Here is a 15624-nt window from a genome sequence, read left to right as displayed (position 1 = left end):
TTCACCACTGAATTCTACCAAACATTCAAGATGATTTAATACCTATTCTCCTCAAGCTCTTCCAAAAAAATCAAAGAGGAGGCAATGCTTCCCAACTCATTTTAGGAGGCCAATATTATTCTGATACCAAAATCTGGTAAAGATAACACAAAAAAAGAAAAACACAGACCAATATCTCTCATGAACACAGATGGAAAAATCCTAAATAAGAGACTAATGAACCAAATACAGCAACATATTAAAAAGATTATACACTATGATCGAGTGGATTTCACCCCAGGGGCACAGGGATGGTTCAACATACGCAAATCGATTAATGTGATATACCACATAAACAAAAAATAAGAATCACGATTATATCACTATATGCAGAAAAAGCCTTCGACAAAATACAGCATCCACTTATGATCAAAACATTTAACAAAATTGGTATAGAAGGAAAATACCTTAACATAATAAAGGCCATATATGACAAACCCTTGGCCAACATTATACTTAATGGTAAAAAACTAAAAATCTTCCCTCTAAAATCAGGAACAAGGCAAGACTGTCCACTATCACCACTGTTATTCAGTATAACATTGGAGGTCCTAACCACTGCAGTCAGGCAAGAGAAAGATATAAAAGGGATCCAAATAGGAAACAAAGAAGTCAAACTGTCATTGTTTGTGAATGACATGATTCTCTATATAGAAAACCCTCAAGACTCCACAAGAACACTACTAGAAACAATAAGCAAATACAGTATGGTTTCTGGATACAAAATCAACGTTCAAATTTCATAGCATTCCTATACTCTAATGAAGTGTCAGAAAAACAAGTGGAAAAGATGATTCCTTTTACAATTGCAACAAAGAATAAAATACCTAGGAATCTAATGAAACATGTGAAAGACCTGCATAATGAAAACTATAAGACCCTATTAAAAGAAATCGAAGAAGATAGAAAGAAATGGAAAGATACTCCTTCTTCTTGGATTGGAAGAATCAACATAGTCAAAAAGACCTTATTACCTAAAGCATTATACAGATTTAATGCAATCCTTATCAAAACCCCATCGACATTTTTTAAAGAAATAGAACAAAAAATCATCAGATTTGTATGGAAGCACAGAAGACCCCAAAGTGTCAAAGCCATCCTGAGAAAAAAGAACGAGGCTGGAGGCATCATCACTCCACCCTACTTTAAATTATACTACAAAGTAACAGTAATTAAAATGTCATAGTATTGGCAGAAAAACACACACACAGACCGGTGGAACAGAATCAAGAGTCCAGAAGTAAACCCATGTTTATATGGGCAAATGACTTTCAACAAAAAGGCCAAAAACATACAGTGGAGAAAGGAAAGCCTCTTCAATAAATGGTGCTGGGAAAACTGGAAGGCCACCTGCAAAAGAATTTAACAAGACTTGTCTATCACCACACACCAAAATTAACTCAAAATGGATTAAAGACTTGAATATAAGTCCTGAAACAATAAAATGAATAGAAGAGGAACTAAACTCAAGGACTTTGGACTTAAAGAGGATTTTATGAATTTGACTTCAAAGGTAAGGGATGTAAAATCAAAAATAGATGAATGGGACTACATCAAACTAAAAAGCTCTGCACAGCAAAAGAAACCATCAACAAGGTAAAGAGACAGCCATCTAAATGGGAAAATATATTTGCAAGCAATGTCTTCCATAAAGGCCTAATATCCAAAATATACAAGGAACTCATACAGCTCAATAACAACACAAAAACGATCCAATCAAAAAATGGGCAGAGGACATGAACAAACACTTCTTCCTAGAGGATATACAGATGGACAACAAATATATGAAAAGATGCTCAACATCACTAGCTATTAGGGAAATGCGAATCAAAACCACGAGATACCATCTCACAGCTGTTAGAATAGCAATAATCAACAGGACAAGTAATAACAAATGTTGGAGGGATGTGGAGAAAAAGGAACCCTTATACACTGATGGTGGCACTGCAGATTGGTACAGTCATTATGGAAAACGGTATGGAGGTTCTTCAAAAAACTAAGAATTGATCTACCATATGATCCAGCAATCCCTCTACTGGGTATTAACCCTAAAGACTTGAAAACTCGTATCCGAAAAGATATTTCCACACCAATGTTCATAGCAGCACTATTCGCATTGGCAAGGACATGGAAGCAACCGAAGTGTCCTACAATAGGTAATTGGATAAAGGAGCTGTGATACATATATACAATGGACTATTACTCAGCCATAAGAAGGGATGATATACTGCCATTTACAACAGCATAGATAGACCCGAGATAACCATGCTAAGTGAATTAAGCCAGACAGAAAAAGTTGAAAATCACATGCTATCACTTATATGTGGGATATAAACCTAAAAGCAGCAGATGAAGAGGAGAAACAGAAACTCATGGACATGGACAGTAGACTAGTGGTTATTAGAGAGGGAGAAGGTAGATGGGGTTAAAGGGGTCAAATATGTGGTGACAGAAAGAAATCTAACTATGGAAGGCGAACATACAATGTAAATATATATATGCCTTACTGTAAAATGTACAGCTGAAACTTATTGGATTTCGTTAACGAATAACACCATAAAAAAATAATAAATTTGTTTAAAAAAATTTTTTAATTTGTTAATTTTTAAACACTGATCAATTTACTTTTTAAAACTGCTTTTTATATATGAATCTGTTATATACTTAATGTAAAAAAATTAAAGCAGTACAAAAGTGTATATTGTAAAAACTCCCTTTTTCTTCTCACACTCATCCCAATCTTCAGAGGTAATTATTTGCAGTTTGATATTTCACCTTTTAGACTTTTTCCTATACATCTGTAAGCATATATTTTAAAAATATATATATAGTTCTTCTGAGCTGTATAGTCTTTTAATTGTATATAATGTACATTCTTCTGTATGATGATATATACTTTAATTTAAAAAGTATAGCGTAGTAGTCAGGGCTTTAGAGGCAGACTGAGGGGTGCCTGGCACACGTTAAGCACTTGCAACAACTATTAGCTAAAATCATTGTTGTTATTCTTGTTAAATAGTATTTTCTATACCTACATTGATAGTTAGGTTGTTTCTAATTTTTCAGTACCAAGAGCAATGCTGCAGTAAGTAACCTTGTTACATAGGTGTTTGTTAACTTGTACATTTCTAATGGATAAATAAGACATACAGATTTCCAGTTATAAAAACCCTCACAGAGATTTAAATTACAACATAGGAATATAGTCATAAATATTGTAATAACTATGTATGGTGTCAAATGGGTACCAGACTTATTGGGATCATCACATCACTTTTTATATTATAAATGTCTAATATCTAGGTTGTACACCTGAAACTAATGTAATATTATATGTCAACTATAATTAAAAAATTTAAAAAATTTAATTTCTAGAAGTAAAATTTGGAATAGAATGTTACTTATATTTGCAGTTTTGATTGTTTTGCAAATTTATTTTTAGGAAAGATTGTACTAACTACAGCATATGAAAGTGATTCCTTACCAATGCCAGTTATTATAAATTTCTTAGTTTTTTTCAGTCAGGATAATACTTTTCTGACAGACAATTCATTGTTCTCAAAGACCTGAATTTGTAGTATTACCGTGATCCACAAGGTGGGGCTAATTTTCTGGATTTCTACATAGCCAGACTAATTTTGATGAATATAGTTAACAAAATACAGTCACATGCATCCCCAAGAAGGATTTTTGGATATTATTACTTACTACAAATTATTCCTTCATTTTTAGAATACAGTATCTTCCCAAAGATTGAATAAATTGTAAAAACAAATATCATGTGATTACTAATATAACATATTATAGATATTTAAATATTACTGCAGTGTGATAAATATGTATCATAATTGAAGTATACATAAAATACTGTAGGATCATTTGGTTACTGACCTAAACTCTGAATGAACTTATTTCAATTTACTCCATGATTTATATGTTTCCTTCAAAAGTAGTAAAAATATAAAACATAACACTTTCTGTAGGATACTTATTCATACTCAGTTATAAGGCCTAAGTTAGAAGCTTTTATTCTTTGGTGATGTCAGGTAAAATGGAATTTAAAAAGACAGAATACTTTTATTTAGAGCACAGTTTCTTCAACCAGAGTGCCTGGATTCAGATATGGGCTGTGCTTTTTTACTGCCAGATCTTGGAATTGCTACTTGACCTTTCTGTACCTTAGTTTTCTCGTCTTTACAATATAGACAATAGTACTTACCTACCTCTTAGGGTTACTGTGGGAATTAGATGAATGGAGTGTTATGTGAGTGTGTGTGTGTAATTCAGAATAGCATGCATTTTAAAAAGTGTACATAAATGTCAGTTATTGGATGTTATTATTAATGCTATTTACAAACTAAAACTTGAATACTTTCCAGGTGATTTTCCCAAAATGTATTTTTTAATACATTTTATTTAATAATTTTCGTCCACAATATTTAAAAATAAAATAGTTAATATACAATATTATGTTAGTTTCAGGTATACAACATAGTTATTCAATATTAATATACCTGATGAAGTGACCACCATGCTAAGTTTAGTGGCCATTGTGCAAGGTTATTACAATATTGTTGACTGTATTCCCTATGCTATACATTACATCCTTGTGACTTATTTATTTTATAACTGGAATTTTGTACCTTGTATTCTCCTTCACCGGTTTTTGCCTTTCCCCTGACCCCCTTAACCTTTGGCAACCATTAGTTTTTCTTCTGTCTTTGAGACTGTTTCTCTTTTGTATTGTTTATTTGTTTTATTTTTTTAAGTTCCACATATAAGTGAAATCATATGGTATTTGTCCTTCTTTGTCTGACTTATTTCACTTAGCTTAATACGCAGGTCCATCTATGTTATTGCAAATGGCAAGTTATCTTTCTTTTTTAGGGCTGAGTAATATTCCACTGGACCATATATTCCATTATATATGTACCACATTTTCTTTATCCATCACCTTTTGATGGACATTAGGTTGCTTTCATATCTTGGATATTATAAATAATGTTGCAGTGAACATAGATGTACATATATCTTTTCAAATTAATATTTTTATTTTCTTCAGATAGATACCTAGAGGTGGAATTGCTGGGTCATGTAGTGTTTCTATTTTAGTTCTTTAAAGATTTTAATTAAAATATAATGAAATATTTTATTAGTTTCAGGTATATACCTTAGTTATTCAACATTTATATACCTAGAGAAGTGATCACTGTGATAAGTCCAGCAACCACGTGACACTGTACAGTGCTTTCACAATATTATTGACTATATTCCCTATGCCTGTACTTTCAGGTATTTGTTTTATACCTGAAAATTTGAACCTCTTATTCCTCTTCAGCTACCCCCCATTTTCCTAAAACGTGTTTTGGAAAGTATTTTCCCATTAACATTTTCCCCACAATATATAAAATAATCTATTTAGTTTCAATGTAGTATATCTTTTGGTATCTGAGATTTCAAATGGCATATATACATTGCTATTCTATAGTTTCTCAATATACATTCAATGAAGAATTAATCATTGTTTACTGTTCAGTTTAGAGATTGGTTAAACTATACTTTATATCTTTCTTTAGAATAATGGTATTATCTTCAGACCAAGTATATCAGCACCATCTGAAACTTATTTGAAATGAAAATTCTTGGGTTCTACCCTACTAAATGTTGAAACCCTGGAGTTAGAGCTTAGCAATTTATGTTTCAGCAGACCCTCTTGATGATTCTCATGTATGCTAACGTTGGATAACTGCTGCTTTGGGAAGTAATTAAGACTTTATGTTGTGGTAGTGTATGCCAAGGACTATTCGTTATGGATCTGACATTATTGTTATGACTATTGAAACAAACTACTACAGAGTATTTTTTCTTTTCTTTAGTAATTATGAGGCTTTTAGTAATAATTTAACTTTTACATATTTAGAGAAGTATTATATATTTTTAAAGTGCCTCCAGTGTGTAGAAATAGAATTGCCAGATCTTGTCTGCATAGCTGTAAAGAAACTTTCCCGATAAATTTAAAACATTTCGTAGAGAATACATGATTGTTAAGTTGATATGCCTAAAGGCAAAAGTTAGCTTAAAACTTTAAATTTATTTGTACTCATTTTAACCTGCCAGTCTTGTAGTAGTTGGTAAACTAGTTTATTACTTACTGCTATAATGATATGTGAAATAGTGATATAGGTGGAGAAAAAAAAAAAACAGGCGAGAGAGAGAGTGTAAAAGAATGGAATTTAATAGGACCCCAAAACTAATTAAAATTGAAGTAGGAGTTGGGGAGGAGAAATTGTCTTGATTTACTAAAATTTGTGAAAATATTAGAGGGGGATTTCGATAACAGCTTGGTATGAATTAATGTGATATAGCCTCAAAGCAGCTGAAATCCTAGATTGCGTTAACAAAAAGATAAATATATAGACTATAGGAAGTCATAGTCTCCTTGGAATCCTAAGTTTTTTGGCATTGTAATTAAAGTTATAATTATAGGGGTAAAGAACTGGAACTCACTGAATAGAATGAGCATAATAGTAAAGAGAATGAAACCATGCTACACGAGGAACACTTGAAGGTACTGGGAGACTTAACTTGCCTCAGAAGGACCCCAAGTGCTGGAAAGGAAAGAACCTGGTTGTGAAAAGTCTTCCAGGGTTTATTCTTGTTCCACCTCTCTCATTTGGTTTTTTTTTTGTTTTTTTTTTTGTTTTGCTTTCTGCTACCCTTTTACCTCCAAAATCAGTAGGCCTGCCAAGTTGGGGACTTTGAGGCCAGGGAGTTTCTAGCATGTGCCTTGTTGGGTATTGATCAGGAAGAAGATTGGGGTAGCTGCCTGTTGTAGAAAATGACAATCAAACCTTCTCTAAGATGGGAAATACCTCTCAGAGCGTAAAAGCCCAGTTAGCTCTGTGAGCCCTGAGTTAAGAGAACATCATCTGATGGCAGAAAAGTAAGAGTCAGATGAATGTACAGTGAGGACAAAGGTGGTTGTGGTGGTACTTAGCCCTTGGTAGTACAAAAAGATCATATCTCCCTTATTCCACTGACTGGCTATAGCAGAGAGTATCAAAAAGCAGTGGTGTCCTTTCTGCCCTGTTCCAACTCTTTGATAATATTCCATTCCCATTTTTTCTGTCCTCCCTTTAAGGGAAAAAAAGCCTTGAATTTACAGTGTAAATTTTGTAGTACTTGTCTTGGTAGGATATACATTTCTTGAAGGAAATGATCTTATTCGTCTCTATAATTCCTATATTACTTGTTAAAGTACATTGCTGATATGATACTTTCTTTGTAAAAACCTCCTGAACTCTTTTCATGCTTCTAGATACCATAGTACTTCATACATACCCCAGTTACAGCACTTGTGTTGCTTGTAACTTTTTTATTTTTGTACACCTGAAAGATTGTAAGCCCTTTTAGCATAGATTGGTAACTATCTTGTTCATTTTGATAATCCTAGCACCTGTTACATAGTAGATGCTCAGTATATTTGAAATAAATTATGTACAATCATGATCACATCAAATGCACAGAATTTAAGGATAGCTCTGAAATCACCTTCATTTTATCAGCGTGTTCTTTTCTCTCTCCTTTGATCTCCTGATTCTTGATTTTACTAAATTAGACCCTTTTGCTTGCCTGCTTTGCACTTCTAGTATCATATACTGATTAGCTTCTCCACCTGTGATGTTGTCCTCTCCTGTCAGCAAATCTGAGGATAGATTTGTTAACAACCCATATATCTTTGCTTAGACTACTCACATGTATACATTGCCTTTCACAAGTAGCTCATATATTAATCCAACTGAGAAATCACAACATAGAGCAGTTCAGTAGTGCCCTGACCTCTCTTCTTAATAGTGTTATGGGAGGAGGTTTTATGAAGCTTGGGAATCTGCTAAGATATATGGGTGCTCTGTCCTCTCTAATCCAGCTGACCAGCTGTGTAGCTGGAAACATTGACCAGATGTCACTGACCAGATATGTCTTCCAGTTCAGTTTGATGGAGCATGGATTTGAGTGGAGCAGGAGAGAAGAATCTCCCAGGTTTCTGAGTTAGATAATAAGTGTATGGTGAAGGACTTCCAAATGTAATAGAGAATACAGAGGGGTATACACTTTGAAGGGGAGACTGATGAGTTTAATTACAGTACACTAGTATTAGGATGTCCTGAAAGGTATCCAGATAAATGTATCTAGTAAGCAGTTGGATAAAACAAACTGAAAATTAGGGAAAAGTTCAAATTTGAGAGTTCTTCAACCACAAGAATTTCTTGGGCTGTAATGTAGCATTAGAAGTAAACTAAGAGCAGAACCAAGAATTTAAATGAAAAGAGAGAAAGCCATGAAGATAAGACAGAGAAGGAAGAATCTGAAAGTAAGAAAAACCAGACAAGTCTCTCCACCCCCAACAAAGAACATAATGAAAAAAATTGAAAGAAGGATGTATCAATAGTGTCAAATATTGCAGAATAAGGTAAGAATTGGAAACTCTCGGATTTGTTAAGTGAGGAGTCATATAATTTTATATGAACAATTTCATTGGAATGGCAGGAGGAGACGTCTCATTTTGATGTGTTGAGGTCTAGTATCGAGATGAGGAACTAGAAACAGTATGTGTAGAAGTTTCTCTTAAGTTTAGAAGAGGAAAGATAAGATTACTTAAATTCCCATAAAGCCTAAGGTGCAGACCTCCTCCTAATCCCCTAATGCTTGCCCAGTCTCTCAAGAATTCAGCTCTCAGCCAGTCACAACAAGGAACTACGACTTTCTTAGAACTTAGGTCATGGCAGATTCAGCAGATACTAGCTTTTCTGCTACTTCATATAGGTTATATAACATTTACATTCACATCACCCTTCTGTGAGGGTATATCAGATCACGTGTGCTATAAACTCTTTCTCTTTGTTTCCCATTCAAAATACATTGCCATAAGGTAAGTGCATGGTGACATTATTATAGGACTAATCTTAATTTGTCTGTAATGTGTTTTTTTTAAAAACTTAATCATTTACAAAGTTTGTTATTAATAGCAAATTCTCTATCCTTCTGCTCACAACTGATCATACTGCATGCTCTGAGGCCATTTATTTTCCTTTGAACTGATTAGTAGTTCAGTAAAGTTGTTAATTCATCCAAAGCTTTAGCCTGAATGAACCTAATGTTCCTGTTAGTCTGGCTGTTCCCTGGCTGGGAATACATGACCACTGAGTATTTACTCTCCTTAGGTAGTAGCTTTCACTTTCAGCTTTTTACTACCAGTACTTTTTTTCGGGGGGGGGGGGCAGGGCGAGGGAGCGGTGCACTGACAAGATTTCCTGTGTATCAGGGCTGTACTGTCTTCAGTGAGTTTGAGAAAAATGTTTTCAGACCAGAAAGCAAAAAAGCTGTCTGCCGACCCAAGTCTCTGACTTTGGCTTCACCTTTGTGTACTTGTAACTAAACTTCCTACCAAGCAAGTCTATGTATGTACAAGGGGAAATCCATCCTCCATGTAATTAGGAGTTCTGCCCCAACTATTTTCCTCTACTCCTCAACTTAATTGCTGCTGTAGTCAGTATTTGGAAAAATTGTATACCTTTATAGCTGTATATATGGAACACAGGCTAACCATTAGGTTCTAGCCTCTGGACTCTCAACTATTGGGTCCCCCATTTTCTTTGAACTCTTCTTCCTAAAGTCCATCTAGATATTTGCTTCTTATAATAACCTCTTTAGGAATCTGTAGCCTGTTATTCCCTCCATCCTTGCTGGGCATCATATTAATAAGCTTCCTTAGTTTCTCCAGAATGCTAAGAACTAACTGATTTGTATGAACAAACTGCACATTGGAGCAAGCACAAATTTATTCTGCTTTCTCTACAGCCCTGTGATGCAGCTATAGTGTCAGATTTTATCTACCTGTCTGGGTCTTGGATTTTTGCCATTTTAAACATAATTTTATATTAAGTGCAACATGTCCAAACTGCTGTAAACAGCTTCTTCCTCATCTTGCCTCTTTTTTCAGTTAATTATACCACCATGTCCTCATTTACCCAAGTCAGAAACATAGGAGTCATACTTGACTACTCGCTATCTAACCTTCACCCAAATCCATTCACTTTGGCTCTTAAATATCTCAAACAAATATTTGTGCCACTTTTTCATTTACATTCTCTGCCTCACCCATAACTCTCTTTCAGTTTCTTATGCTACCGTATTCATCCTCAACTTCAGATTTCTCTACTTGTAATGCTTTAAATTTGAACTTATTCTTGTATGTTTAGATGAGACAACTTATTCATTTATTCTTTATAACACAGCCTAAATATTACTTTTTTAGAGAAAATTTTCCTGACTTTCCAAACCAGATTAGATGTGCGCTTCTATAGCACCCTTTATTTTTCATATGATAGCACTTAGTACATTTTAATTTCTTGTTAAATCCCTAGACTTAAGCTTTGTTGGGGAAGTAACTTAGCTATCGTGCTTGCCATTGTGAGCTATTTAAAGGTGGAATGTACTTCTTGGGAGCTTATGTTTCCCATCACCAGCAGTGTTCATGTATAGGTTGAATAGCTCAAGTCGGGACTGTAATAGAGAACCATTGGAAGGTCTGTAAGCCCTTTCCAGTTAAGAGATTGCTTTTTCCAGTGTGCAAGAATATCACCAAGTTGAAAATATTGAATAATCAATGACTAATGGTACTTGGAGAACCTAAGAGATATTTCTCATTTAGAGCACTGTATCTAGAGTGTTAAAAATTAATGTTATATTTGGTATCTCTTATAGGTGAAATGAATCAGAAATACAAGGAGCTAAAAAAAAGGGAGGAAAATATGGACAGTAAGTGAAAATCTTATAGATATGATATTATATTCTCAGGTTGCTGTTCATTTATACCAAATCAGAGATCTTATGTGGGAAGATATAATAGCTAATAAATACAGAAATGTGGAGATTCAAAGCATTTGCCTTAAAGAATTACTAAGTATCTAGCATAGTTTAGGGATGGGTAGAGAATTCTAAAATGGTTTTGTACATGTATGTGTGTGTATGAATGTTTGTGTGTTAGGGTTAGATTTCTAGTTCTAGTACTTATAGTCTGTGTAGAGAATCTGTAGACCACTTACTGATTGAATATTGAATATTCTCTTTTTACATGCTTCCCCATGTTTACCTTTAATATCTTTCACCTTTTTTAGCTTTTTATTTATTACCACTCATCTCAGATCTTGTTACTTGGTTCTGTCACTAACTGTAACTTTAATAGCCTTCAGTTGCAATTTCTTTTCACTTAAAAAAAAATCTTGACTTTGTAAATAAATCTTCACTTAAACTTACATTGTATATTCAGAGTTTTCAAAATTGACGTATATGTTTTCTATTATTGGTTTCTTTCTTATTTTGCTAGAATCTGAAGTTTTATAGGTCTGATGTCAATAATTACTTTCATAGAAGCGTGCTATAAAGCAGTAATTGCCAACTCTGATTTAACAATATCCCAGGATTTATTTAAAATAATCTGAATAAATTATTAAACTTAATTAGTTGAGATTAGTGCAGCATTATAAGTAAAATACTCATTTTCAGATAAAATAGGAGATTGGTAATGCTGTTTTTAGAAGTAAAGTTAGTGTCTAATTATAGATGTTAATGTAGCTGTATTAAAGAGAGCCTATGTAAACATTATTTCTAATCTCTTTTATATCAACTGTTACTTCTTGGCTTATATAAATTTTTAGTTTACTTGTATTAAGATCATAACAAGCTTTAAAGTTTGAAAGTACATAGAAATATTTTTATTGAGTAATTTAATTACCCTTGGGCTAATAAAGTATTAAACATTGATAGATTAAAATTTGCTTTGAATTTATATAATGTGTTCTTAAGACCTACAAATCAGAGTTGTTAACTATATCAACTGTAATGTCTCATCATATTTTTCAATTGGCAGCTTTTATTGAAACTTTTGAGGAAACTAAGAATCAGGAACTGGAACGGAAAGCACAGATAGAAGCCAACATTGTTGCACTTTTGGAGCATAGTAGTCGAGTAAGTACCATGTGCCTGTCCTGGTGTCCTCATTATTTTTTCTATGATTACCTTTTCCACATACAACTCAAAAAATGCAGTGGTTGATTATTACATTTGCTCATTTAAACTTTCCTTAAAATTTCCCTGCTTGTTTATTTCTGTGAACTATTAATTTTATCTTTCTAACAAAATTCAGCTAATTAGTTGGATGACAGGGAAAAAGAGATAACATATGTATAATAGCAATATTTAGTAGTAAGTGAGGGACTAATTTAGAGTAATTATTAAGATTTATCTGCAGGAGTACAAGATAGCCAATGAGTATTTTAATTGATCAAAAAATGTTTATTGAGCAGCTCCTAGTTAGTATATGGTAGCATAGGAGGGAAAATGCATGAGTTTTTTTTTTTCAATGTTCTTATGTTTTAAAACTCGAATCAGTTCCTAAAATAGTGTAGTTGAATTTTTCATACAATGAAATAAAGCAAATGTAAAAGAAACAATTCCGAATTTTAATTTAGCCTTTCCTTATTGTGAAAACCTGACTATGAATCTCACTGTATTCTTATATAACACATATATAATGAATGATGTAGTTTAAAAAAGAATACCCATTCAAAACATCTAGTCCTTTAGCAGTGTTTTCCAGTAGTTTTATTGGAGAGTTAAATTGGTCAGATTTTTTCCATTTTTATTTCTCTGCAAATACAGAATATAAATCGTATGAAACAGATATCCTCTATCACCAATCAAGAGCTGAAGATAATGCAGGATGATCTTAATTTTAAATCTACTGAAATGCAGAAATCACAAAGTACAGCCAGAAATTTGACTTCAGGTGAGAGCACAACCTAAATTTTAATATCCTTTTTTTTTTTCCTGTAGCAAAATTGGAACTTTTAAAATCTACTGTTATTCTCTTTGATTTTTTTTTTTTTTTTGGAAAGACTGAGAATTTAGCTTATCATTGCCTGTAGCTCCAGATATTTATAGTCTCAGACTTTTCTGTGACTTTTCACATCAATTTAATAGTATTTCATTGAGATACTCTTATTCATTTAACATTTATTAAAAATATGCTCTATGCCTGTGCTATAATCTGGGTATACAGAGATTAAGAAAATTCCAGCCCTTTTCCTCAAGGAACTTTGTGATAGAATGACAAATAAACAATTAAAATATAATGAAACTGTGCTATGATAGAAGCATAAGAAGCAATGTAAGTACATAGTGATAGTGCTCATATCCACCGCAGTCTTGGGTGGTTAGGAGAGGTGTCTTAGAGGAAGTAATGTTTTAATTATAATTAGTTTCCCCCATGATGACTAACATGAGAATAGAGCAGCATTGTCCAACAAAAATGTAATGCTAGCCATATATGTAATTTTAAATTTCCTAGTAGCCATGTTAAAAAATTAAAAAGAGACATGAATTTTAATAATATATTTTGTTTAACCCAGTGTATCCAAAATATTATCATTTCAGCAACACGTTATCAATATAAAAATGATCATTGAGATTTTACAGTCACAGCCCATCTAAATTTGGACTAGACACATTCAAATTGCTCAAAAGCCATATGTGGCTAGTGGTTGCCATTCGGATAGTGCAGACATTGATTAGAAACAAATATATAAAATTGAGCCTAAAGTGTCTACGATAAAGTCATGTAAAAATATTTATGGAATCTTTGGTTTTTAAACTAGTAGATTCTAACTATGGATGTTCTTTATGCTAACATGTGGCAGCTTTGAATTAGTTTTTTATGTTAATGTGTGACGGCTTTGTTTACTTGGAATTACTCTGGCAGTTAGCAAGATTATGGGGAATGACACTTAATATTTGGAGTAATGCATCCATAATATCCATTTATCTTGAATCTCTAAATTTAAAAAGCTCTTGTCAGCAAAACCTAATCTAACCTGAACTGATATGAAGCTATTTATACTCTTTAATTATCCTACCTAGTGTGACTGTTCATACTAGGTAGGATAATTGCTGCAGCAGTGTTTATGTACATGATGACAGGATGCTGCCTCTGCCCCTGCTGTGGGAGTTATATAATAATCAGTATATGTACTGTGTATTACTTTTCAAAAATTTGATGAATTCTACATTCTAAAACACAGACTGCCTAGGAGTTTAAGGGATTTTGGACCTATGAATACACACTAAATGCTGTTAATATACAATTGAATTTAGATTGATGATATAAGTGGACAGTTATTCTACACATTTAAGAATATTTTATCTGCCCAGATTTGTTTAGAGTTTGTTTTCTATAGTTTTATTTATATATCTTAATTATATGCCAGGCAGCTAGAGATCATTCTAAATTTGATTTTTACCTACTATTAGTTTGACTACAAGTGTTTTTTAATTGTGATAAAAAACACATAACAAAATTTACCATCTTACCTATTTTTAAGTGTACAGTATAGTTGTGTTAACTATTGCAGTTTGTGCAGTAGAGCTCTAGAACTTGTTCATCATACATACCTGATACATACACCTATTGAACAACACCCCTTTACCCTTCCCCACTGCTAACCATATTGTACTTTCTGTTTCTATGAGTTCACCTACTCTAGATACTTTATATAAATGGAATCATGCAATATTTGCCTTTTGCAAATGGTTTATTTACTTGTCATTATGTCCTCAGGGTTCATCTATGTTACAACAGGTGACAGGATTTCCTTCTTTTTTAAGGCTGAATAATATTCCATCGTAGGTACATACTACATTTTCTTTATTCATTTATTCATTGATAGATAGGTTATTTCTAACTCTCAGCTATTATGAATCATGCTGCAAGTGAATACAGATGTGCAAATATCTCTTTGAGATCCTATTTTCAATTATTTTGGATATATAGGACTATGAATATTTTTATATTTTAATTTTCTTTCTTCATAAAGTATTTTATGTTTAATTACTCCATCTAGGAAACCTTAATTTGTGTTTTAGACCATAATTTAAAATTTTTCATTTACCTAAGGTCAATATTCAACAGGTTTTTGTCTCCTTTAAGCTGTTTTTGTGTAATAGCTGTTGAGAAACAAATTTTTTTGAAGGTAGGTATCATACCAGAAAATAAATTCAATAATCAGGACTTTGTATTCCTCCCATATTTTTATACTTTGTGTTTACATTCTCCAGAGATATAGAGTTGAAAAAGAATGAGAACTGGCTTCAGTGGAGATAAGAATTCAGTTTATTACTTTGATAAAGATTTTACTAAAAATTTATCTTATTAAAGTTTGAATTCTCTGTGCCCTACAATTAATTTCATTTCTCAGTTATTTTTAAGTGTTAATTTAAACCAAACATATAAATTATTTTCCTCTTTCCTTAACACCATTCCCCACAAAAAATTTCTTATATCTGGAAGTTGCTGTAAGAGGTTTATAATATTTTGGTTTACTTTTCAAAGATAATGAATTTTACATTTCCCTTTTGTGAACTGCCACCCCTTTAAGCCCTTGAGGTTGTAATTGGAACTTACCTGATTTTCTTAGTGTACTCTAGGTTTCTTAATGGGGCAATACCACTCCCAAGGGAACAAATTACTTC

General features: G+C 32.8%; 1 protein-coding gene across 2 annotated transcripts in view; it reads left to right on the top strand.

Moving 5' to 3' along the window:
• IFT74 (intraflagellar transport 74) overlaps positions 1-15624 on the top strand; it is a 74922-nt gene that overhangs the window by 49093 nt on the left and 10205 nt on the right. For both annotated transcript variants that reach the window (XM_006908341.3, XM_015586598.2), the window contains exons 14-16: positions 10804-10857; positions 11969-12066; positions 12760-12886. In XM_006908341.3, coding sequence (XP_006908403.1) covers positions 10804-10857; positions 11969-12066; positions 12760-12886 — 279 coding nt within the window. The remainder of the gene's footprint in view (positions 1-10803; positions 10858-11968; positions 12067-12759; positions 12887-15624) is intronic.

This window comes from Pteropus alecto, unplaced genomic scaffold (genome assembly GCF_000325575.1).
Source record: "Pteropus alecto unplaced genomic scaffold, ASM32557v1 scaffold222, whole genome shotgun sequence".
Classification (NCBI taxonomy): Eukaryota; Metazoa; Chordata; class Mammalia; order Chiroptera; family Pteropodidae; genus Pteropus; species Pteropus alecto.
The sequence above is the reverse complement of the archived record's forward strand: the minus strand, read 5'-3'. Positions and strand labels throughout refer to the sequence as shown.